Genomic DNA, 23,823 nt, shown 5'->3' on the forward strand with positions numbered 1-23,823 from the left:
AACGCAAAACTAGCCAAATTTCATCTATCCTGCAGTTTCACGTTTTAATCAGAAGCAATTAGCTTCTTCTGATCCCAATCTGTTTCTTTTCCCCACTGGGACAGGGAAGAAGGAAGTTTGCTAAGTAAATAATCATCACTAATACGCTAACAATTAAAATATGATTTGTTAATCATATGACAGTCTTGTGAATACTCAACACGATTAAGTCAATTTTAGTAGCTTCTATATACCACCCACTTCTCCACCACTTCTTTTATTTTCAGTAGCAGTTCTCTTCATTCTGAGACATTTTGATCTTCTCCAGCCTTCACCCTACCAAGATTAGTCAACTAACTCGTTTCTCAGCTGATGCGATCTGCTTTGCTTTGTCCAACTCCATAATGTCATCCAACATCAAAGTGCTGGGAGATACAACATCTTGCTCGCAGCTTTCACGGATGCTACGTTCATACTCAGGATATTTCCATCTCTCTTCTAGATCTCTGTGCTGCGATTGTCTTTTCTACACGTGTTCTGACATCATTGGGAAGTCCCTGTCACAAAAACGACTAACTTAAAACCTACTCCTTGCTTCAAGACCAAGTCAACTGACCAAGTCACACGTGTAAAAACGTTTTTCCAGTGCCACCCCTCAGTTTTCAGCTGATGACCACCCTTATGCTGAGCAAGACACATTCTGGCAGGGCTGGCTTCGTGACCCAGCTAAATAAGAAGTTGAGCAAACTGCCAAATTGGTGTTTTGAACTGGTCTAAATGCTGTAAATAGAAGCCATATGTTTAAAAAACCATAACCCCCACAAAAAAAAAACACCACCCACAACATTTAAGTTAAATATTAACATTTGCTATCATCCGATAATCAAAAACAAGTTAACGCTTTGAAGACCAACATTTTCCAGGACAACACATGTTTCAAACAAACTGCACATAGACAACTTTAAAAGGGCTGGCATGGCAAAATCCAATTCACACTCTTATTAGGCTGTCTTTTGAAGTGGGGGAAAAGCCTCAAAAATGCCAAGCATGGGATTAAATTCCAAAATGGAGACGATAAGAGGAAGCCTTTCCTTGTGAGAAGTACTTGTTCAAAGTGGCCGTAGATTAAAAATTAATTTTGACATGCAGTTATCATTGCTGTGACCCTGCCTGCTCATCATTTGAGGTCTACAGTCATTAAAACCTGGGCAAACGGAAAAGAAGAGGGAGAGGGAAAAAAGGGTCTGGTATTAATTCAGACTGAACTAAATGTTAGGGGGAAGGAAGGAGGAATAAATATATTCAGCTTGCTTCACAAATGAAGAGAAGAAACTGGTCTGTCAAGCTTGTATTGTTCGTGCAGACAGGGTTTTACACAGCCCTGGGAGAGAGAGCAGGGGAAAAGGTCTTACAGTGTAATTTACATTCCCTATCCTTAATAATATTTGTAGCTGGGACATTGCAACATTGTAGACACGCTCATGGACTTCGGTCCAGAGGCCAGGAAGAGACTGGGCAGCACCAGAGCAGTAGCACAGAGACAGCACTCAAGCCAAAATGAATTCCTCCAGCCCCGACCAAAACCCTTTGCATGGACTCGGACCACCTGGTGCTGTGGAAACAGTGCACAAGAGCAACCCTAAACCACATGTCACTGGATAACGTGAACGTGTTGTTTTCTAGACCTTACAAGTAACATTCCTGATTCTCCCAGCCTCGTTACTTGTGTACCTAAACACTTGCCCCAAAAAACAGTATCAGAAAATACTCACTTATCTGGTCTTTTGTTCACACGTTTCAGTAGGACAACCTGCATTTGGGGCTCTCTCCTTGCTGTAAATTAAAGGCAGAATAAAAATCCTAACAAAGCTCTACACTACATATTGAATTTTCCTCCTGGGGATAAGGTGAGAGATTAAAAAAGCAAAGAACCTTCCTTGGCAGTACAGACCTTCACTTATATCATTTAACACGCTACTGAGAAGGCTTTCAGGCAGTACAACAGTGAGGACAGCATTACATGTGCATACAGACTGATGGTGTGAGTGGTAAAGATGTCCACGATACTGGTGGAGTCAGACAGAAGCATACGCCTTGCACCAGGCTTCTCCATAGGACCCTTGCCCCAAAAGACCTTCACCCTTGCCTCTCATCACCAGCTCAGGGGCACAGGCTGCGGCCTCAAGAGCAGCACTTGCACTTTGAATTCAAATAAGGTCACCTGCTGGCAAAAGCCAACAGAAAATAATCACATTTTTAGAGCCAAGCACACATTTTAGAGTTGAAGGGACTGGAGCCCAAGAGTCACCATGCTGAGGGAATTCAGCATGGAAACCTCAGCAGGGCTGCAAAGTTGCAGGATCTCCTTCTCCAGACAGGATTCTCCCATCTTCTACACATCACCTACAGCACAGATGATAGCTACCTTCTCCAGCAAGGCTTCAGCATCATCTCATCAGCCCTACAGTTTCTCAAGGATAACCCCAAGCCAGGAGCATGAGGGGAGGAAGGCATACCAGAGGGCGCAAGCCATTGTTCCAAGCAGGGATGCCAGGTCGTGTGGAGGGGAAAATAGATGGAAAGAAGCGGGCTGATGGGGAAAACAGAAGACAAAGTACATAAAAGCTTAAATATTTCAGCTTCTTCTAAATTTAGCAGCTGTCTAGAATTCATCTGGAAAGCTTTAATTTAAGGCTTTGCACCATTGATATGGCCAAGGGTTTCTATGCGAAGGAAAACCACCAGTCTCGTGCTATTCCAGATGCTCTTTCATTGAAAACGAACACCTTCACAGCTGGCTGGCCTGTGATCCTCATCTCAGCGTTACCATGACAAACAGCGGGACTGGCTCCAAATTAAACGCTTCTCTAAATGCCAGTTCCTCCTCTTTGGAGATTGCTTTAAGAAAACCATGATGGCATCTTTTACAACTGTGCTCTCGTGGTCAGAGTAAGAAGTAAAACTGCTAGAGCACGTTAGATATTTGGGTTCAAACTGCCCGAACAGCTGGTAAATACGCACTGAAGCTTGCAATTCCTGCTGCAGCACAGGCAGGGTTAGTATGTGTAAACTGAATGACTGAGATACAGGATCTGCTGGGAAGTGGAAACAAAAACAAACAAAACCCCAACCATTTCAAACATTGCGTCCATCCCAAATAATAATAATGAAAAAAAATGCAGTGGTTTCACACGCACACTGAAAATGAGGAATGGGAAAGGCTCAATACCAAGTCTTGGAAAGCTGACAATGACTTAAAGACACTGCAAGATGGAGCTACCTTCATAGAGGATTATTATTATTTCTACACATTTACAGTAAGCTGAAATCAGATTCCTGTATCCAAGACACTTTATCGTAAAGCTGATAATAAACACTAACTCTACGTAGGTTCCCTCTAGTGCATAAAATCCATACCAAACAGATAACCAAGATGACCTCAGTCCTGGTAGCAGTATTGGCTTTAATGCAGTTGCTGTTTTCTAGACCAATTGCTTAGAAGTGTTTTGGCGTGTACATATCGCCCCCTCAAAAATAAATGAAAGAACATCTAAGCTCACAAGACACATGTTTGTTGTCTGGTGAGATCACAGCTGGTTATCTCGCACACTGGCATAAGATAACGTAATGTTTGCAGGTAGACAGAAAGCAACTCTGCACAGCTGCGCTGCACCTGGGAAGAGGGGTGTTGTCACCGAAACACCCGCCACATCCTGCACGCTGCTCAGCCAGGAACGCACTTTCTTTTAGGGTGGTGTTCATCAGTGCCCCGATAACCAGAATGCAGATTTGTTGACCCCTTTATCATGTGTTTGGAACAGAGGTAGTCATTTCAAAGCCTTGTCTGAAAGAAATTTACATCAGTCCTCCTGCTTGATGCAAGAATCTGCTTTGCAGGTCCCTTCACTCCCTTGAACCTGTAAAATGGAAGCAAGAGCATGGGCAATACGCTACCTTTGATCTTGCTGCTTCTGACCCAGCTACTGCACTGGGTACGATAACTCAAGGGTTTAATTATCTGGGACCAAGTAGAAGCTAGTCAGCCATGAACTAACACTGACAAGAAAAATCCTGGTGGTGGCAGGAAAAAAAGAAAAAGAGAAGCATCAGCATTTCTGCAGTCTTTTCTGATGCCAGCCAGCTACGGGATACATAGAAGAGAACAAAGATTTCCTCCCATTTGTGCCTGGAAAGGGTGGCACAGCTCTGATTTTCATAGAAGGGCTGGGGTTGGAAGGGACCTCTGGAGGGCACCTGGTCCAACCCCCTGCTCAGACAGGGACAATTGGAGGAGGTTGCCCATGACCACATCCAGATGGCTTCTGAACATCCTCAAGGAGGAGAGTCCACAACCTCTTTGGCAACCTATGCCAGTGCTTTATCACCCTTCCTTTTGGGAAGGACCTTGTCGGGGATCCCTCTGAATTAATAACTACATTCTGAAAGTGCACTTGAAATGCACACCTACCCCCTTCTCCAAGAAATGCCACCCTATGAGCAGTGCCAGATTCATCTCTGCTGTTATCACACAGAGATTTTTGTGTTGTAACGTTCATGGTTACTTGCAGGTACCTGCAATAATCCCATGAGACACCACCACAGCCCAGGGCAGGTGTCACCATGCAGAGCCATTTCACTTCATTAATCTGACAGAAAAGCCAGGGGAAAAAAAAAAAAGAAAAAAAAAAAATATTTAAAAATCTGCCAGGTTAGCAAGCTAAATCAGCTGAAGACCAGTCCAGAAAAATGCCAGAACTGTCAAAAAGGAAGAAAAGCAGGACAAAGGAAGAAAAGGTAGGACAAAGACATACCTTTGTAGGGGCAAATAGCATCATGTCGCTGCCTGAACTGATCCATGTGCACACCAAGACAGCACTGCTCCAAGCTCACTGCTGGGCAGAATCGCCCCTGGAGCACAAGGGAGAAGGGGAGGTCTCCTGAATTATGCTTCCCTTTTGATTTTTTGGTGTGTGTGTATGTGCATACAGTTAGCTGGAGGCTCAGCCAAACTGGAACGAGAAGGATCAAACCAGCAGTAGATCGGTAAAATCACGGCACGTTACTTGGGAAAGACGATGACTCAACCCAAATCAAGTGGGAAGCTAAGAGCCAAGAGGAACAGCATTGCAGCAAAACAAGGCATCTGGAGCAGAAAAGCAGCCACAACAGGAATTCCCGTGTGACCAGACATGAAGTATTATTACATAATTGTTCTGGGTGATTAAAAAGCAGCCTCCAACTAGCCACTTCTCCCAACACCACTGCCAAGAGCGGGACTGATCTGGAATGGCACAAGCGTGTGCAGAAGGGATGATGTGCTACCATCCACTGAGATTTAATCAAGCCTCAGGCGCTGCCCATCGCTAGCTCTCGGTGTCCATGATACGGATTTGGGTTCAGAAGAACAAACCATACCACCACGTAATGCTGTTCAACACAGCAGACAAGTCACCCCAGCAAAGGAGGGAAAAACAACAAGTGCCAGCCCCATATCTAAGAGCTTCCATGAGAACTTTGCCCCAAGATTACAGCTGGCTATGCAGACAGAAGGTTCAGCCACTGAAGAGGTTGACAAGAGGGTTAGAAAAGTCCCTGCTGAACACAACCCAATGTCCTGCTATGTTCCACAACCATATATGCTTTGTTGTGATTATGTTGCTTTTTACGTTCATGGTAGTAATTCATCTGGACTGTCATTCTGCAAATAGGCAAAAGGAGACCTCAGGTTTCCCCTTCGCAAAACAAAAAGAAAGTAAGGGGGAATATTTCTCAGCATCCATCCTCTGGACAGTGGTGAGACACACAGCCCATTTAAATGATTTTCTTTAACTAGCTTTTTGCCCCAAGGCTAGTTGAGGATATGCATCTCAGAAGTGATGGAGCTGCGCTCCATTCAGAGCAATGTGATAATGGTGATGATGTGACAAAGAATAGATGAAAACCCTCAGAGAAACGCTTAGCGGTGAAACAGCCTTACAAGTGAATTCTCCTGGAGAACATATCCTCGAGATATTTATGTATGAACCACGCTTGGGTCCAAGATTTATGCACCAAGCCAGGCCATGAGCTCAGATCTGTGATTTACCACGGCCACCGGAATTCCTGTGGTTACGTTACACATCTGACCTCTTCGCTGTATGTATTTCAACGGCATTAAATAATGAGCAGCACGTCTTTTATTACCGTTCCCGGTCCCAATGAGTGGCAGCACTATAAAAAGCAATGCTCCCCGTGACTCAGCCCAGGAGGGCAGGGCTGCTCGCCGAGGCGCACGCGAGGCCACCTCCGGCCCTGGCCACCAGCCCGGCAGGAGAAAGGCTGGAGGTGGCCAGGTCTCGACTCAATGAACCCCAAGTGTGACGCAGGAACAGGTGCTGGGAAAGGGACAGCTGAAAAAATGGGGATGGAGAGATGGCATCTGAGGAAGCCTCCATGGGATGGGTCAATGAGGCTGTGGAAACAGCAAAACCCATCCTAGTTCAGGGTCTGCTCCCAGGGTACGTGAAACGTCACTGTCCCCAGTTCATTGACAGAAGGCGGAGCAGGAAATATGCTTTGCACTAAATAACCACACTTATTTTGTTGTTTTTGAAGAAAAGCATCCATTGGAGATGAGCTTGGGCCGCTGAGGATGAGAACAAGGGGACTGAACAGTCAAGCAGAAGTGCATTTTTTTTTTATTAATATACTTTTGGCTCTCTTTACGATATTTCAATATAACCACTGGCTACCACACAGATGACTGTATATTAGACTAAGGCAGATTTAATAAAACTCTATTTAGAAAGATGAGAACATTGCATAATCCATTACAGAACCAAATGTATTTTTGAGGGGAGTTACGGGAGGTCTGAACATCCAGGCTCCTGAATCCATCATCGGGGCCCTTCTGCACAAAGGGCGGTGAGATGCACCCAAGAAGAGGCAGCGGCTACAAGAACTGCTCCCACACTATCGGAGCTCCTGGTAGTTTATGAGAGAGCCTGAATTCGGCTACGCCGATGCTGTGTTTGGGTTTTTCCTCCCTTTCTTCACTAGGATAAAAACAGCCAGCACACCCACCCAGAAAACCCCAAAAGAGAACAAAAACACAAGCTAAGGAGGAATCCTGACCCTGTGAAAACAACCTAATTATAATTATAAGGGATTACAAATCAAAGAGAAAAAGCTGCCAAGTTTCTGGAAGCAAACATACAACAAAAGCTCCGCATTGAAAAAAAAAAAATGTAGTCTCCAAAGATGATTATTATTCTTTCTAGTAGAAAACAAGACAGCAGGGACCACAGCTGTTTATTTATCCATTAAAATTGATCTGCCCTTTACTGTGAGTTCTTCCAAAGAACACTTTTTTATTATTATTATTAAGGAAGTATGCAAGATAGCAAACCAACTCTCCCTTGACCTTCTGTGGTCAACTTGATGACGACCTTCACAAGACTCTCAGCATTTCAAAAAAAAAAAATTTTAAACAGTTTGCACTCGAAAGGAATATTTTGAGATGATTTTTTCATGCTCAGGCATCAGTGTTAAGCCCTGCACCATATGAATAGCTCTGTCTCTGGTTATAAACAGAAGAAAATCTGCTTCTCTTAAATGTCAGATTTCATTATGCACTTCTACATCACACACCATTCACATCTACCATGTGCCTGTGTTTTTCTCATGGAAGGAGTGCAGCAGGCTTGTTGGGTTTTGGTTCTTGTTGTGTTATTTTTTTTTTTTTTTTCCTAAAACCATTCTGGGTTTGAGCTTTGGGGGGGATTTGCTCTGCTTGCTTTTCCAGCGTTGCGCACGCTTTCGAGGGACACGAAGATAAACCTAAATGATTTTCAGTGATTAATCCAAGTGCGTGCCGGCTGACCGTGGCACAACCACAGCAGTCATCTGATTACTGCCCCGCTCCTCGCACCCAACCAGATACACACAGTCACACCACAACACTTCCACGCAGGAAGTAATTTCTGCTGAGCCGGGGGGATTTCGGCCACAGGGAGCTACTTTCCCAGTTTCACAGTTTCATCTTACGTTTCCAAGAACTACAGCTGTCTGTCAGTACCGGCGAGGCCCATACACGGGCAGCAGGGCTTCCGTGTGGACACTAGGATAAGCGAGTGAAGCCTTGCAGGTGAAAAGGCAAGGTGGGCTTTTCACAAATGCTACTCGGCGAATACAAAGCAGGGGTAGAAAGCAGCATGGCCCACACACCAGGAATTTTCCCCTTTAGCCTTTCCAGCGGGAGAACCACGAAACAGAGCAGCACCCTGTGCCTCAGGAGGCGTACACCTCGCGCGAGGCATTTCTCCTTTTTTTTTTTTTTTTTCTATGGAAAGAGTTATCGAGGCAGAGACTACGAAGCGGGAGGGATTCAGCAGAACTTTCTCCACCACCTCCATCACCACCTCTGCCCAAAAGCAGCCCGGCTGTAGGCACAGGCTCACGCAGGGACCCGACGGGAGCCCTCCCCGCCGCCCCGGCTAGCGGCACCCACCCGCAGCGCCTCTCCCAAGGGGTGGCAGCCCCGCGGGGGCGAGCATCCCTCGGGCAGCCCCTCTCCTCACCTTGCTGACGACGTTTTGGACCAGGCCGGCCCTGATCCGGTAGTGCCACTCGTGGCAGTCGCACTCGCTGGCGTTGCCGGGGCCGGGCAGCGCGGTGGCCGGGGGGAAGATGCCGCTGCGGTTGGCGTGGCCGGGGGGGACGAGGGAGCCGTTCCAGTCGCCCTGCTGCCCGTCCGCCTGCCGGCACCAGAAGTCCGGCTGGTCCAGCAGGAAGGAGTCCGAGAACTTGCTGAAGCCGATGAAGAGGGCCGGCACCCAGGTGAGCAGCACCAGGGTGCGCTGGTACCCGCCGCCCAGCCCCCCGAGGAAAGGCAGCACGGAGCCGTCGTAGTCGAGGAGCAGCGGGCTGCAGGCGGCGGACGACGACGAGGGGGGCGGCGGCACCGCCTGGATTTCGGCCCCGACCCCCAGCCCGGCCCCGGGGGGCGGCCCCGGGGGGGCGGCGGCGGCCCCCGGCACCGAGCCGTTCTCCTCCGGCAGCGGCCGGCCCTCGCGGCGCCGCTCTATCGCCATGCAGCCGCCCGGGGGGGGGGCTCACATAAGGGGGGGCTCCACGGCGAGCCCCGGCGCCTCCCGGCGAGTCGAAGCGGCCCTCCTCCTCCTTCTCCTCGTCGTCCTCCTCTTCCTCGCACGCACGCCGAGCGGAGAGGAGAGGAGAGGAAAGGGGGGGAGGCGGCGGCGAGCGAGCCCCTCGCCCTGCGGCCCCCAGCGGGCTGCGGCTGCCGGCGGGGCCCCCCCCTCGCCGTGCCTGTGCGTCAGGCGGCACTCATCGCAGCTCTCCCTGCCCCCCCCGAGCGGCACCGCCGAAAAGAAAAAGGAAGGAGCCGGCCGGATCCGAGCATGCGATGGGCCGAGGGAGGGGAGGAAAGAAAGGAAAGGAAAGGAAAGGAAGAGAGGGAGGAGGAAAAAAAAAAAAAAAAAGGCACGAGCAAACAAATAATAATAATATAAAAAAAAAAAATCGGCCGGCCACCCCGCGGAGCGAAGCCGGCGACAGCGAGCCGTGCAAAACCGGTGCAGCAAGGCTGTAGGAACACGCCTCCTCTCCCGGTTTGGGCGAGGAGGAGGAGGAGGAGGAGGAGGAGGGAGGGAGGGGAGGCAAGGCGAAGGAAGGAGGGGAGGAAAACACCAGCTCCCGCTGCGGCTTCCCCGCTCCCAGCTCAGCTAAAGGTCCCCCCGCGGCCGCGGCGGGGACGGCAGCGGCAGCGGCACCCCCCGGCCCCCCTCCGCGGGCGGCTCGCAGCCCCCATCCCGCACACCTGGCCCCGCACCACCGCCGGGGGGACCCCCCCGAGCCCCCACCTGCCGGCACGGCTCGGCACGGCCCCCCCCTCGCTCCGCCCTACGCCTCCCCGGCACCTGCTCCCGGCCCGGCCCGGCCCGGCCCGGCTCGGCCCCGGGGGAGGGACCGGGAGGGAGCGGGGGCGGCCCCGGGGGGGGCTCCGCGCCGCCCCCCGGCGGGGCCAGGGCCGGCGGAGCGGGGCGAGCATGGTGCCGGGGGCGGTGCGCCCTGCCCGGTGCACTGCGGCTGCGGCTGGGGCGCTGCGAGGGGGGGAGGAGGAGGAGGAGCGGCCCGGGGGGGGATGAAGAAGGGGGTACGGAGAGAGGGGGGGGGTCGCTGAGAGCCGCGGTTGCCCCCTCCAGCAGGCCGCGGTGCGACGTTAGGGAAAAAAAAATAAAATAAAAAAATATAAAATGTATGTAGATAAATGCCAGCAGCTCGCCTTAGCTGCGGCGGAGTCGTTTCTGAGGTGTGAAGGTTACTTTCGTGTTCAGCTCAATTCGCTTCAGCACCTAAGTGCCTCAGACTATTTGCATCGCGGAGCGCAGCCCGTGCATTACCGAGCAGTTATTTCTTTCTTTATTTATTTGAGACAACAGATCAATACGCACTTGTACATATGAACATGGTTAGCGAGCAGAAAATACTCGGGTGCATTAGTAGCAGGTTGGCATCGTTGCTGGATATAAATGGAAGAGCAAGTCGGTGGTGGACATCCATTTACCTGATTCAGTCTCTGCAAGCCAGTTACTGTACACCGTTAACTCCTTGTCTGTCCTTCCCTTCAGCTCCTTTTCTTGCACAGGACACCAGAAAGGCCACCCCACTGCCACTGGTTCCAGATCCCTTCCATGTGGCTTCCCTCAGCCCCACTCTGACACCCCAATACCCACAGCCCACCCAGGGATGCATCTCACACTTATTTGACCACTCCTTGCTGAAACAGCCCTGTTACCCCTGCCCAGGGAGGTCTCCTCCTTTCTCCTCCCAGCAACTGGCCAGCTGGACGTGCTAGCACATCCTCATGCCACACTTTCAAGAATTGCTGTTTTGGGCATTTTATACCCACTACCCAACATTTTTTTGCATAAACCGAACTCCTTCATTCATAAACAAGTGTGCAGAGCCCAACTTAAGGTCGCTCCTTTCTTCCATAACAGGGTCAGTTCTTCTGTTGCCAAAGGAAATTTGGTCAGCTCGACCTGATTTCTTCTTGGCAAGTGCACGTTAATGGTTACTTATCTCTTTTGTCCTTCTGCCTGTTTGCCAGCGATTTGGCTGTTTTTACTAGGGCCTTTCTGGGAAGAAAATGTCTGCCTGGGCTACGTTCATTATTATTATTATTATTATTATATACTTTTATTTTTAAATGCTCTTTTCAAAGAGAGGCCCCACTCTTGCTCTTTTCCATCAACACGTTCCTTGGTCGCCCTCCCTGAGCTCAACGTTTCCAGCATCCTTTGAGCCACTTCTCTCAGCTGCCTCCCCTGAAGGCCAGCCAGCCCCTTGATTTGAGCACCTCTAAATTACCCAAATGCTTTCGCACCTTGTTCTCTCCTAGTCGGGGCTGAAATCCTTTTTCTTTGTCATTGATGTGCACTATGGCAATCACCTGATAACAAGCAACATCTTTTAGCAAAGACTGGTGCTAAAAAGGCATCAGGCGCCCCGAGCCTTCTCAGCATCAGTCAGTAGCTTTCTCTCTCTGATGACTAATCCACTTTCCTTTGACTTCCTCTTACCACCGCTGTACTTACTGAATGATTTCTCATGGCTTGCCCCGCTCTCGTTACTTGTTGTATTTCTTGCATCGGCTTTTCTCTGTTTGTCCCTGCATGCTCTTGCTATCCAGTACTTCTGTGCTTATCCTGTAGAAGCCTGACCTAGTTTCCCCATGCTTCCTTTTGTGAACTCGTGATTTAACCGGATCAGTTGCTTACTACCCTTCCTACATCTCTTCTGCAATGGGACAGGTCTTCCAGCACTTCCCTGGTACCACTAACTCCCTTCCCACAAAGGACAAGGCCTGTAGTTGGCAGGGAGAAATGCAAGGGGACTTTGGGAATGGAGGTCAAATTATAGCTTTGAGAAGTTTGACTAAAAGCAAAGAACAGAAAACATTTGGAAGAGCTAGGAGGGAAAAGAAAAGGCCTCAGAGGAAGAGACAGGAGCAATGTGAATGAACAGAAACAGAACCTGTAGAAACAAAATAAAATCATCCAGTGCAATGAAATGCACATAATGAGCACTGACAGCCATTACTCCAGCTGACCAAACATCTTCATCCCAAACACCTCTTCTGGGCTACTCCTACGTCCTGTGATTTTGTTTGGAACTGAAAATTTCAGAGGTGGTATATTCCTGGGAGTTACACGTTTTTACATGGTAGAAGTTTTCCCACCCTTGAAATAGTGATCCTCAAGAGACTCTTCCTGGGTACAAGAGGGTTGAGGACAAACAAATGAAAGAAAATACATTTCTATTAGCTAAGAAATGTGTTTTTGATGAAAAAGTAGTACTGAGGTAGTACTTCACTGAAAAAAATATCTTTCAAATAACAGAAGGGTCATTACGTGTTCTGGTGAAAATTGATTTTGATTTGAATAGGAAAATGAAAACATTTTGAGAGGAACATCCACATTTTGAAGGGAATGCTCCACTGCATGGTGGAGCCTACACATGAATAAATGCTGAAGTCGAGATTACAGAGCCAGGCCTTTCCTTCCTGTGCAGGGCTTTTTGAGACGCTACCTCTCACGATCAAGCATGGCTTCTAAACCAGTGCCTCTCTGACCCCCAACAGCAGATGTAGCATCTTTGGGGTGCCTCTTTGTTAGAAGATGATGCAGATAGCCCCGATGCAGAGCGGCCTCAGCTCTGGGGCAGTGTGTCCCAACGCTGGAAAATAGGGAGCGCTGCCCTGACCAGAGCAAGCCTCCTGTTGCACAGCTAGCATCCTGCCTCTCGGCACCCTGCCACAGCTCGGAGGATTTAGAGCCAGGATCCAGACAAATATCATCATGTTCATAGAGAGGAGGAAAAAAACAAGGTTCCTTAGCCTTGGCGATGACATTTCCAGATTCTTGGAAGGCCAGCCATGGCACTTTGAAGAGCTCCTGGCACAAATTCCCGTTTTATATAGAATTTGCAACAACCTCATCCCACATAATAACAACCCTGGCTATATTTTACCGTTTTATGGGATGTATGCTTGGTTGCCTTTTTTATCTAAAGGAATCCTATACTGTAGGGGTGAAGTTATGACGATGCGATAAATCAAAGCTACTTGGTACAAAGACTGATTAATAAAATAGGCTATTGGAATGCAGACTAATTATATAATGGAGAAAAACATGATGAGTTCATAGGATCATTGGATAATTCAGGTTGGAAGGGATCAGGAAGCATCTATTCTTATCTCCTCTTGAAGGGGGATCAGCTATGGGATCAGATTCGGGCACACAGGGCTTTATCCAGGAATTTTTCAGTTCAGGAGGTCAAGGCAGTATTGCAAGGGCTCTGTGTGGGGCAAGATTAACAGAAAGAAGGATGAATGAATTGAAAATGGTAAAATGGGCTATGCCATTTGTAGAACAGGCACACAAGCCTCCGATCCTGGGACTGAACCAAAGACACCCAGCTTTCACCATTCTTCCAGCATCAGCAAATATTAGTGAAACTCACTGGCAAAGCGTCCTGTCCCTCCCTGTTGCTGATCCAAACAGGAGATGACAACCCATTACTTGCACCATTCATGCTGCTGGCAAAGGTCTGTACCCCTGTGTGGGGAGGTGTGCAGCAAAGGAAGGCCTCCCATCTTCTGTCCACTGGGGATGTTTGTTAACCTAAAACCAGATAAAATTACCCATGCAGTAACTATTGGAAAAGATCGTGAATGTTGCAAAGTCAAGCAACCTGGTGTTGCTAAATGCTGCAACTAAGATTGTTTGGGCAATGTTAATTTGTGTCCCAAATCTTGTGCATATGCATTCTGATGAAACATTTAATTACACGTGTGTTATGATGCAACCTATACTTAAGTGATCATTTTTCTTGCAGGTCCCCTGATTTTTTCAGTCACACACACACACAAAATAATATGACCACTTAAGAAGCCTTGATTCTCAGCAAGAATTAGGCACTTAAAATCCCTTTGAGACTCTGGGTCTTAATGAGGAGCAATTCAATATTTTGTTTTCTCTTCATACAGTATAGAGCCCCATGACTTATTTAATGCACTATCTTCAAACCCTGCTCTCAAGAACTAATGATTAGTGTCCTCATGGGCTTCTTTATAATTTTCCCTGTGAAGTATCCACGTGTTTCACAACCATTAATGCATTTATTTTCACTGTATCTCCATAAGATGATGATTATTATTACCTTCCTTTCTTGATGGGAAGCCCAGAGACAGATGGGTTAAGGTGAAAACCATGAAGTTTTGTGTGCCTAACTCACAGCTCCCAGCAGTTTAGCATTCTTGAGCATGGTGCAGCATTTTGTATTTTCAAAGCACAACTCCTCTTGGCAACCGTGAATATGCAGTGCTTTTGTAAATCAGATTCCAGAGTCTCAAGGCACGCACTCATAAACTGAGACAAAAGCAACTGGAATAACATTAAATGGGGCTTGGAGGAAGAGAGAGAAACCTGACATCACTTCTGGGCAAAATGATGGAGCAGCCAATGCAGCACTTGATTAATAAAGAATTAAAACTGGGTAAGATAATTAGAGACAGCTAACCTGGATTTATGAAAAAGAAACCTTGCCACGCTACCATTTTTTTAATGAGGTTGTGAATTTGGTTAATGAAGATAGTCCCGATGTTAATATTAGTGACTGCAGTGTAAGAAAGATAAACCCAAGGCGGCTCTACCCTACTTGGTCCAGGTTGCTCTCTTCTAGACAGAGGGATGCCACCAGAAGAGCTGACCTCCATCAACTTCTTGTAACCATTTCCTTGCTAGAAATTAGTTCCCTTTCAGTCTGCCTACAGAACAGCTCCTGCCTTCACCCCCTACTTCACAGTAGGGTAAAAAAAGCTAAGTTCACTCTAACCAGCTATTTAAACTGTGTAAGCTTGTCAGGAGAATTTTCCTCGAGGGGAGCTGAGGAGCCAGCTCAGACACTTCTACACCTGTCAGCAGTCATCCCGCTGACTTTCTAAATGATGAATTTAATTCTCGGGAGAAGCAGTGACACACCTCGACTCTCCTTGCAGCCTCCCACCCCGTTTGTGATTCACCTCTGCAATAAATGAGGCAGGGTCGCACGGGGAGCAGCCTCCTTCATGGTAAAGTGACCCACATGCAAAGCAGGTCTGTCCTGTTCACTGAACGAGGCAAGTGCTCTCTGCAAAAAGCAGCAGGTAGTCATGTAATTAAAGGCTTTCATCCCTGTAAGAACACAAATATTGTACGCATTATATATATATATATATATATATATATATATGTAACATACACAGTATGTGAACACAGACACACAGAGGCCAAATTAGCTCTACACAAGCTGTTTTACCCTGTGTAGTTCCTGAATTTCAAGTGACTGATTTTGCATTCTTCATGGCATTTTAATTTGGGCTTTTTCTCTGTGCATGTATGTTAAAACAATGCAAAAACCAATGAGTGCTTACACAAGACAAGTTATACAGTGTGTATAATTTTTAGATACGAATGCTTTAATGGAACGTAGGGAAATCAAGTAGGAATTAAGTGAGTCCAGTGGCTTTTTTATTTATTTTTAACAGATCTTCAAATACTAGGACTAAATAAATTAAATTAAATGAACAATTGAATTAAAAGAAATTAAATGCAGTGTTCAAGACTGCTTTTTTTCCTGCTTTGAAGGACCAAAGTTTCCAACAGCATTAAGTCTACACTCCCTTGGTCTTGAGATTGTAGTCAAACATCTGATGTTGAAAATCACCAAGTGCAAATATATTGTATATATTTTCTGCATCCTCCTCTAAGGCTGCTGACAGATCCTTAACAGAAATACCGAGACTGGAATAGTAATCCTTAGTTCAGGAGCAGGATGGGTGCATTTTCACCTTATAAAGAGAATCGCAGCCTGCTACATGCAGATGGTTACTGCCACTTTTACAGTACAACTCAATTTTTAAAGGGAATGCAAAAAACAAGCAGCACCTAGGATACTCCATGAGGACTTCCAGAGGAGAGGAATCAGTATACCCCGAGGAAACTCAGTGACTCAAAGCGCAGCCCTCAGACAGACAAATTACACCTTGCATGCAGGCTAACTGTGCAAGTGTGTGTATGTGCTACAGAAAATAACCAAACAAATGTAAGGATGGCAGCTCAAAGCCTAATTGCCTCAAATGTATTAATCACTAGGATCTAACCTTGCAGGACTAAACCAGAATATTTAGTAAGAATAGAACATATAATCAAGAAACTCATTTGCACATGAAATATTTCCCTTTGATTTTTTCTTTTTTATTATACCTGAATAAGAGAGACGCTCAATGGAGAGTGTTTCTTTCCATGCCTGCTCCCGTAGTGTACATGCAAGCTCCCACTCACCTGTTGTCCAAACAGTTTTGCCGTGCATCCCTGGGTGGTGAGTGAGCTCCAAGGTACAGCAGCAAGACCAGAGCCTATTCTGTCCTTTAATGCTGGCCCAAACGGGGCGTCACCCACACAGTGGATGGGCTGAGAAGGGTAAAAAGAAATTATTTTTTATCCTAATTAGACAGTCACTGAGACATGAAATGTTGAGCAGGGAGCTTGTCCATGAGTTTGTGCCCACGGTGGACCCCGTGTTGCACACAGTTACTGCCCTGTGGGATGGGAGAGGATGCTGCCTGAGATGTGAGTGCCCTGAGAACAGCGACGGCTCATGATACTGAAAGTACAGTTGTCCTAAATCTGGGTTTCTGGATCCTACCTTTGGATCCTTTCTTGGATCCATGCTTTGCTAAACAATGTGGGACTGTATCTCCAAATCTGCAGTTAATCACAAGCTCATCTGACAGGGAAGGAAAATCCACTTTCAAGAGCTATAACTATCAAAGGAGGATAATTGAGCAACTAATACCTGACCCTAAAAAGCATTTCTGGTGTGACTAGCCATTGCTGCAAAAACAGGCTTTGAGAAAGTGGTAGCAAAAAGCAATTCCTGTCCTCTACAACACTGGCTATCTTGGAATAAAAGGCAACATTCCCCACTAGAACAGGGATAAAAAGCAAGATCCTTGATCCTATCCATCCATCTGTTCATGCATTATCTGGCATTCACCGCTGCTGTACCCTAAATCACAGGCAGGAATTACTGGGACACTGAGTGCAGACCTTGCTAAATTTGACCTGCCCAAGCAGGATACTCTCATTGCCCACCCACAGAGGACACCTGCCCCAGTGGCCCACAGCTCAGCTTGTGGGTTGGGTTCTCCTCAATAAAGCCTTTCAAAAATCTCCAGAGCAGCATATTCTCTTTTCTCCGCATACAAACCAAGCATGACTGTGCACATATGGTTTAAGAGGGAAACAAGAGCATTAATTAGCTCAAGTCAGAGAAAGAGCATGTTGATTTTGCTCAAGAAAATTGTTATGAAATACTGCCATATATGAAATTGTTATGAAAACTGCCATAAAAACAAAGGGGAAGGAAAGGTGGGGGAAAAATCATAGCATGGTATTTAATATTTTGGTTATATCTTCTATCAACATTTAAAGATTCAAGAGAAAAGAGGCTTGCATTGCTAGAGTTAAATAGCTTGCAGCTACTTAGAATCCAGACCACCTTGTGCAAATACGGCTCTGCAGCGTGGTCAGCCCAGCAGACTTTGTCTTTCCAGGCCTAACCACTGGTTTATTTATTTATTTTTGGCCTGAACATATGCAGCCTAAAGTCGAGGAGCCCGTGAGCTTCCGAAATGAATAAAACAGAAGGGAGGAGGGTTCATCCAAAGTGTTCTGTGTTTTACACCACTGGAACCCTAGAGCCCGCTGTGCCTGAAGCAAAGGGTGAAGCTGCAACCAGTTTTGCTCAGGACCAGGTTGGATGTGGCCAGCACGTGCAGCTCACCGGGATGTTTGCTCACCCAGTGTGCCCATGCAAGGTGAGAGCCCTCGGCCCTACCAAGTGTGTTGCACCAAATAGCCCGCTGCAGACTTACCCCAGCCTTTTCTGCTCCCCGCAGATGCTGCTGTGCCTGGGGAGCCCGAAAATACAGCAGCCGGTCAGAAAAAGGCAAATTCCTCTGCAGCTGGAGGCATCAAGTTAGAAACATATTGCTAGGAGGGAACAGCTGCCAGCAGCAGACAGAGGAAAATGAGAGGTTACACCTGGAGAGAGAAGAAACGCTGTGAGTGGGGAGTCAGCTGGGAAACAATTCCTGGCTTGGGGAGGCTTGGCTTAATAAATAAATAAATAAATAAATAAATAAATAAATAAAGGAAGGAAGGAAGGAAACAGTAAATTGTAAGCAATACTGTGAAGAAACAGACTTGGTATAAGATGACAGGGGAAAGGGAAATTAAACTTTCGTTCCCACCAGGTTTCTGTTTGTGGGTAAGAGACAAAAGGACAGAGGACAAGAGGCGAGTGCTGCAGCTTTTGCTGTGGCCTTTCCTTGCTTCCCCATGGTACCCACTCAGCTGGTCCACTGCGGGTTAGCCAGCAGAACAGGCAACATCAGTGGCCTCAATCGGCAGCAAGGAGTCTGTTTTTTGCTAGGAAACCTGCATTTCTCTTCAGACACACCAGGGTTTCTGCCATCTTTCTCAGGAAGAAATGAACTGGGCAACAGGTTAAAAGTAACAAGCATTTAAAAAACAGCCTGTACGGGTGACTGCAGATGTTGTAAATTGTTCCCACTTGTGACCTTGCCGTGGGAGAACATGAAAGGCCTTCACCAGTGTCGTGGCTGTTGGGAAGGAGATAGGAAATGAGCCAAACCTATCTTGGCAGCAGCCGTGCGTATCTCGCAGCTTAGCTGCCCTGCCAAAATACCCCAGGCAGGACATTGCTGATGTCCAGTTCCCTTCCATAGGGATCAAGTGTTCCTGGCCAGAGGGATTTGACAAAATACTTGTATGTTTATTAGCTTTAATACTATTTCTGGTCTTTAGGCAGGAGGGACACTGTTAGGCTGTCTTCACAGTGGTATCTGTGATCTCCTGACTCGGTGACAAGCGATTATTCTCACTATTCACATCACTGGCTCCTTGTTATCTTTGAAACCTTACCTGTAGCAGGTGACTAACTGGTGCCCAGTTCAGCTTGTCCTCTGTAGCACTCTTAGTTGTGTTTCCCGTGCCTGTGGCCCCCCTACAACGCCCCCATTTCTGGCACTAACAACCCACTGACACGGGATGAAGATGGATCTGTATAATTATGCAGCAGTTCTCTCTTAACCTCTCTCAATTATTTTTAAAAGCATGTTGCTATGGGAAAATGCTCCTGGAGTCAGTTATTTTAATTTTTAATTCTTAGCTGCTTAAACCCATCCTTCCACTATTTTCCGCTCAGAGGACAAACTTTTACCCAGTTAGTTAATGCAGATGCTAATTATGTTTTTCACTTTGCCAGGAACGAAGTGCCCTGCCCACAACTCAGACAGTGCAAATCAGTGCAGTGCTTATTGAGTGGTAGCTGACACTAAAAAAGGAAGAAGTTTACAGGTAGCAAGTTTTAAATCTTAGGACCAAGTTTCTTTTCCTTGTTTTATTACAGGTGGACAAAGTAAGCATGGTACAAAGCTCAACGCTATTTCTTTTAAATACACAAATAGAAGAGCAGAGTCCAAGCTGGATGAAGTTCAGAGGCTGCTGTTTTCATTACGTGAATTTACCTAAAACTCCTGTGAACTTTAAATCAGACTTCTCTGCTGCCTTTTTTCTTTTCATTGCATGAGGTGCACACTCCTGAGCTGTAACAGATATTAGGCATCTGTATTCCTCTCATTTTTTGGGTTGGCTGCTACTATCATGGAAAACATTAGTATCAGCTTCACCTTTTTGCAAAACAATCAGCATTTGGTTTGGCTGAACAAAAAATATTTTGGAATGGACCTCAGTGACCTTCTGCAAATTGATAGCTGGCTTGCAACAGGCAAAGCTGAGTCATCAGTTGCACGAGGTTGAGGTCCAACCCATATATCTGTAGCCTATCATGCATTTCCAGTGCAATTGGCTGTGTGACATTCTCGGGTTTTAAAACAGCTTTGAAGAGCCTTTGATCACATTTAGATTGGGCAGTTTACATTATATGTGATACCTGGGAGGAGGTGAATTTAGGCATCTACTCTGCAGAATTTGGGTTCTCCTGGTCTGTATGCAGTAAAATAATTCAGTTCCTCAGAGGGAGGAAAATTCTCATGCCATCCAGATTCACACTCTTCTGGTGGATTTGATCCATCAGGGCACTGGAGCAAACAAGAAATTCACCTTCTTTTCTTAACATGCCCATTCCTTGCAGGGTTTGTGACGAGGTTGTGATGAAGTCCACAATGCTTGCAACTTCCTTTTAAAATCTAATCCAATATCACAGAGAAATTTAAGCCCTTCAGGTGTGGAAGGAATGTATCATCAATTTTGCTGTACATTTTAGGGTCTTTGCTGAACTTCTGAACCTCCTTCAACCTCTCACATCAAGCACAGTGCAATAAAACTCTGAGAAAGTCAACTGTTTCATTGCTGGCAGGATATTTTGCTGGGAAGAAGGGTGCAAGATATGTAATGCTTCATGTCCCAAAATGTTACCTCTCCTTTAAACATGTAATTTAGTTTTGTTTCCAGATTCCATTAACATAGTCAAGAGTACCCCCCGTGTCAGTATCTTCTGTAACAGTTTCCTAGTACGCCAAGTTTCGGGCTTACAGCCTTCTCTCACAGCCTGATTGCAAAGCCTGCTGCATGCTGCCATTTCACAAGATGCATCACAATATCTCAGTAATTGGTAAGTCTTAGCTTTAGCAAGAATAATACAGATCCTGTAACCATTTTATATAAGCCAGGGAATGCTATATGAGCATTCATGCTGTTACCCACTACAGCAGGCACAGAACCACTTGTACTTTATTAAAAAGTGCTGCAATTTTGCCAACCACAGTTCAGTTCTTTTTCCTTTTTCTTTCTTTCCTTTTTTTTTTTTTTTTTTTCCTGAAACTTTTCTTGTGGCTTTAAGAGCTGTGGCTTCCATTATCTCATTCTAAACAAATGAGGTTGAGTATTTGTTGCTACGTTTGAAACACTGGTGTCACAGGCTGCTTGTACACAAAGCAGCTGAATAGTTTCAAGTCTACATCTCCACTTAAAGATGTATTTTCATCTTGTTCAGCATAATGACTTTGCAGTGCAAAGTTTGTTTGTTTTAGCAACATAAAGTGTGGTGTTTAATATATCAGGACTTTGCCATTTTCCTTTTTCTCCCTGAAACTCTGAAAACTCAACATATCACTGACTTTGTTCTCTTCAAGGAATCTCCTTTGTTTTGTGGGGTCATGCAAAATCTCAGCACCTCCAGAATTTCTCTTTGAAGATGTGAGCATTCTTTGTCCCCCAGAGAAGGAAAAGAGCAATGTGAAAGCCTTTTCTGGGCACTTAGCTGCAAGTAATTTACACCTGAAATCTGTACAGTTAGAGAAACTAAGTCTGCTGTTACCCTTTTCTTAATAATGGCATCACTGGTGGAAACAAAACAAAACAAAACAAAAAAAGGTCCAACCAGGGCAAGCAGAGACAAAAGCCATGTTTTCCAGCACTATTGGTGTAGCAAGGCATAAATTATGGCTGATAAAGTACCTCAAAAACCCAAACAAGCAATTAGCATTTGATTCTAATTGTTGTTGGTGGGAAGCATTGCTAGCAATATCCAATTCCCCTTGCCTTTTCAGCACCTAGTTTAACTGCCATATAGATGCCTGAAGTTCGGAGCCTAACATACCTCTGCAGCTTAGGGTAAGAGCTGGACATCTCCAGAGAGAGGTCTGCTAGCATAGCAGGCTATGTGCCTTATATTAGTTGCTGCATGTCTATCCATAGGAACCCCTTTCAATCAGCCATGTCAGCATAGCTAGCCTTAAAATACAAGTCTTTCTTTTTTAAACAGGAGAGCCGGGCAGATGACAGGTCTTTTCTCCTCACCTTGGACCTGTGGGGAGAAAATTGGCTATGGCTGCTCACCCAGAAATGTGCTGCAGGAGGAGAGGAAACAGCACATTGAGAAAGGCCTTGCTTGAGTGCGGAGCCCATGTTCATGGAGACAATTTTTAGGGAGGGATGAAAGGCATCAGAGCATGCTCTAGGGATCTTCAGCTTGGTCTGTGCTACTTATAGACAGCTGATACTCCAGGGAGGATTTGCCCTCAATCCCTCTGAGGCTATCAGAAGACTTACACCCCTTAGGAACTGATGAAAACAAGTTTTTAAGAGCCTCTGGAGAGGGTGTGAAAAATAACATTCAACTATTTAACCGTGTGCCCTTCCAGATAATAACACAAGAGGATGTGCCTACCTTCCTGCTCACAGAGATGTTGTGGTGATGGATTTTCAGTCCCCATACACTGTGTGTCAAGAGTCAATGTGCTGAATGACCTTGCCTCTCCACTGGAGAGCCCACATACAGGAACAAATGGGATGCTCTTACTTCTAGGTAACTAATGTATGTTAATTAACGGGATCCATCTGTGAAATCCTGCTTGTGACCCGATGTGAAAATGATTCAGTAATGCCAGCTATTGTGCTGGGAATACATATCATGCAGATATTCAACACCATGGTTGTTTTCCAGGCAATTGTAACCATTATTTATTTATTTTTGAGAGGGTAAAACGTGTCAATTGACTAAATTCTCCATCGTAATTTTAACTTTCAATCCCCAGGGCTGGAGCAATTACTTTTCCTTTTCCTTTGATATCCAATGCCCTCCAGCTGGGTGGTAGATTAGCAGACACAGGTGCTAAATTTAGTAGAATTAGTGCACATAAGCACTAATTAAACTAGTCACAGCAGCCACTGCCTTCACCAGGAATGCCTTCCAGGCATCCCCTTAAAAGAAAACATGAGAATTTACAGGCTTCCCAAGGAGCTGTACTAGGAACAGGGGCTTGCTGACTGTAATCCTCGATTTAGCTACACGGTGTGGAGCACCACTTCCCCTGTATTATCTCATCCAGGAGGGTCAGGGCCAGCCTGGAGATGACTACTGCATTCACAGCCTGGGAACACAGCTGCCCTCAGCTGTCCTGAGGGAGAGGTAGCATGGCACTTGGGTTTTGAGCTACTTGGATATAAGACCTGGACTACCTTGCATCTGAAAGCATCGTTCTGTGCTGCAGCTGAAATAGCAGCAGCATAGCACAGTCCAGCAGCCCCTGACTCTTTCTTTTCCAGTCACTCAGTATGCAAACTGAAAAGACAATTTCTCTGACTGTGACTGCTGCAGATGTAGGTGGGGGTCACTGCATTTAAGTGAAGCCATCTTTATTTTTTTTTTTTATTTCCCATGAAACATGGTAAAAATGAAAATTCTCTGAGTAATTTCCTCCTTGACTTGCACAAAAGCAATGACATTCCCTTCAAATGATGCCTTTTAGTGACACCATGGAAACCTCAGGTTTTTTAAAGTATTTGAAAAGCATAATTCACTGGGAATCACTGAACAACTCTACTGGAGTGCCAGGGAAGAGAATTCAGCTTGTTCTCCTTGAACATGAAAATAAAGACCTTAAAACAAATACCTCCAACAAACAAAACCCCTTAGTCTGAAGTTGTACTCAGCTGAAGTGAAATTCATGCCCGGTAATAATCTACCACAAAATGTACCAATTAAGTCCTGGTTGAGTCCTCAGAATAGGTCTTCAAGATGCATATGTTTTGTGCTGATCCTCTCCACAGGAGTGAACCGCACTCCAAGCTCTGCCTGCTGAAACAAAGAGAAAGCCAGCAAGGCTTCCTGCAGGTCCCAGGCTTATACTCTCACAGCTCACTCAAGCTGCTGGCATTTTGTTGAATCACTAAGGCATGGGTATAAATGCAT

The 23,823-nt window shown here is 46.1% G+C and overlaps 1 protein-coding gene and 1 long non-coding RNA gene across 7 annotated transcripts in view; both read right to left on the bottom strand.

Annotated features, from left to right (window-relative positions):
* SLC22A23 (solute carrier family 22 member 23) overlaps positions 1-9,816 on the bottom strand; it is a 96,759-nt gene extending 86,943 nt beyond the window's left edge. The window contains exon 1 of one of the 2 annotated variants that reach the window (XM_084509832.1): positions 8,538-9,816. In XM_084509832.1, the coding sequence (XP_084365958.1) occupies positions 8,538-9,050 (513 nt within the window). In that variant the 5' untranslated portion in view covers positions 9,051-9,816. The remainder of the gene's footprint in view (positions 1-8,537) is intronic. The other variant, XM_084509833.1, reaches the window with a different exon arrangement.
* Positions 9,817-12,369: 2,553 nt separating this feature from the next.
* Positions 12,370-22,418, bottom strand: LOC311431873. 5 transcript variants are annotated; one of them, XR_014689682.1, is made up of 6 exons: positions 22,300-22,417; positions 17,960-18,128; positions 16,365-16,493; positions 15,065-15,215; positions 13,504-13,664; positions 12,370-13,338 (listed from the first exon to the last, which is right to left on the bottom strand). It is a non-coding gene; the product is annotated as an uncharacterized lncRNA (long non-coding RNA). The 5 variants fall into 5 exon arrangements; XR_014689685.1 differs by adding an exon at positions 14,203-14,447 and having other exon boundaries at positions 12,399-13,664; XR_014689686.1 differs by adding an exon at positions 14,203-14,447 and having other exon boundaries at positions 12,399-13,664; positions 15,024-15,215.
* Between the last annotated feature and the right edge of the window lie 1,405 nt (positions 22,419-23,823).

The sequence above is a fragment of the Aythya ferina genome (genome assembly GCF_964211825.1).
Source record: "Aythya ferina genome assembly, chromosome: 2".
Classification (NCBI taxonomy): Eukaryota; Metazoa; Chordata; class Aves; order Anseriformes; family Anatidae; genus Aythya; species Aythya ferina.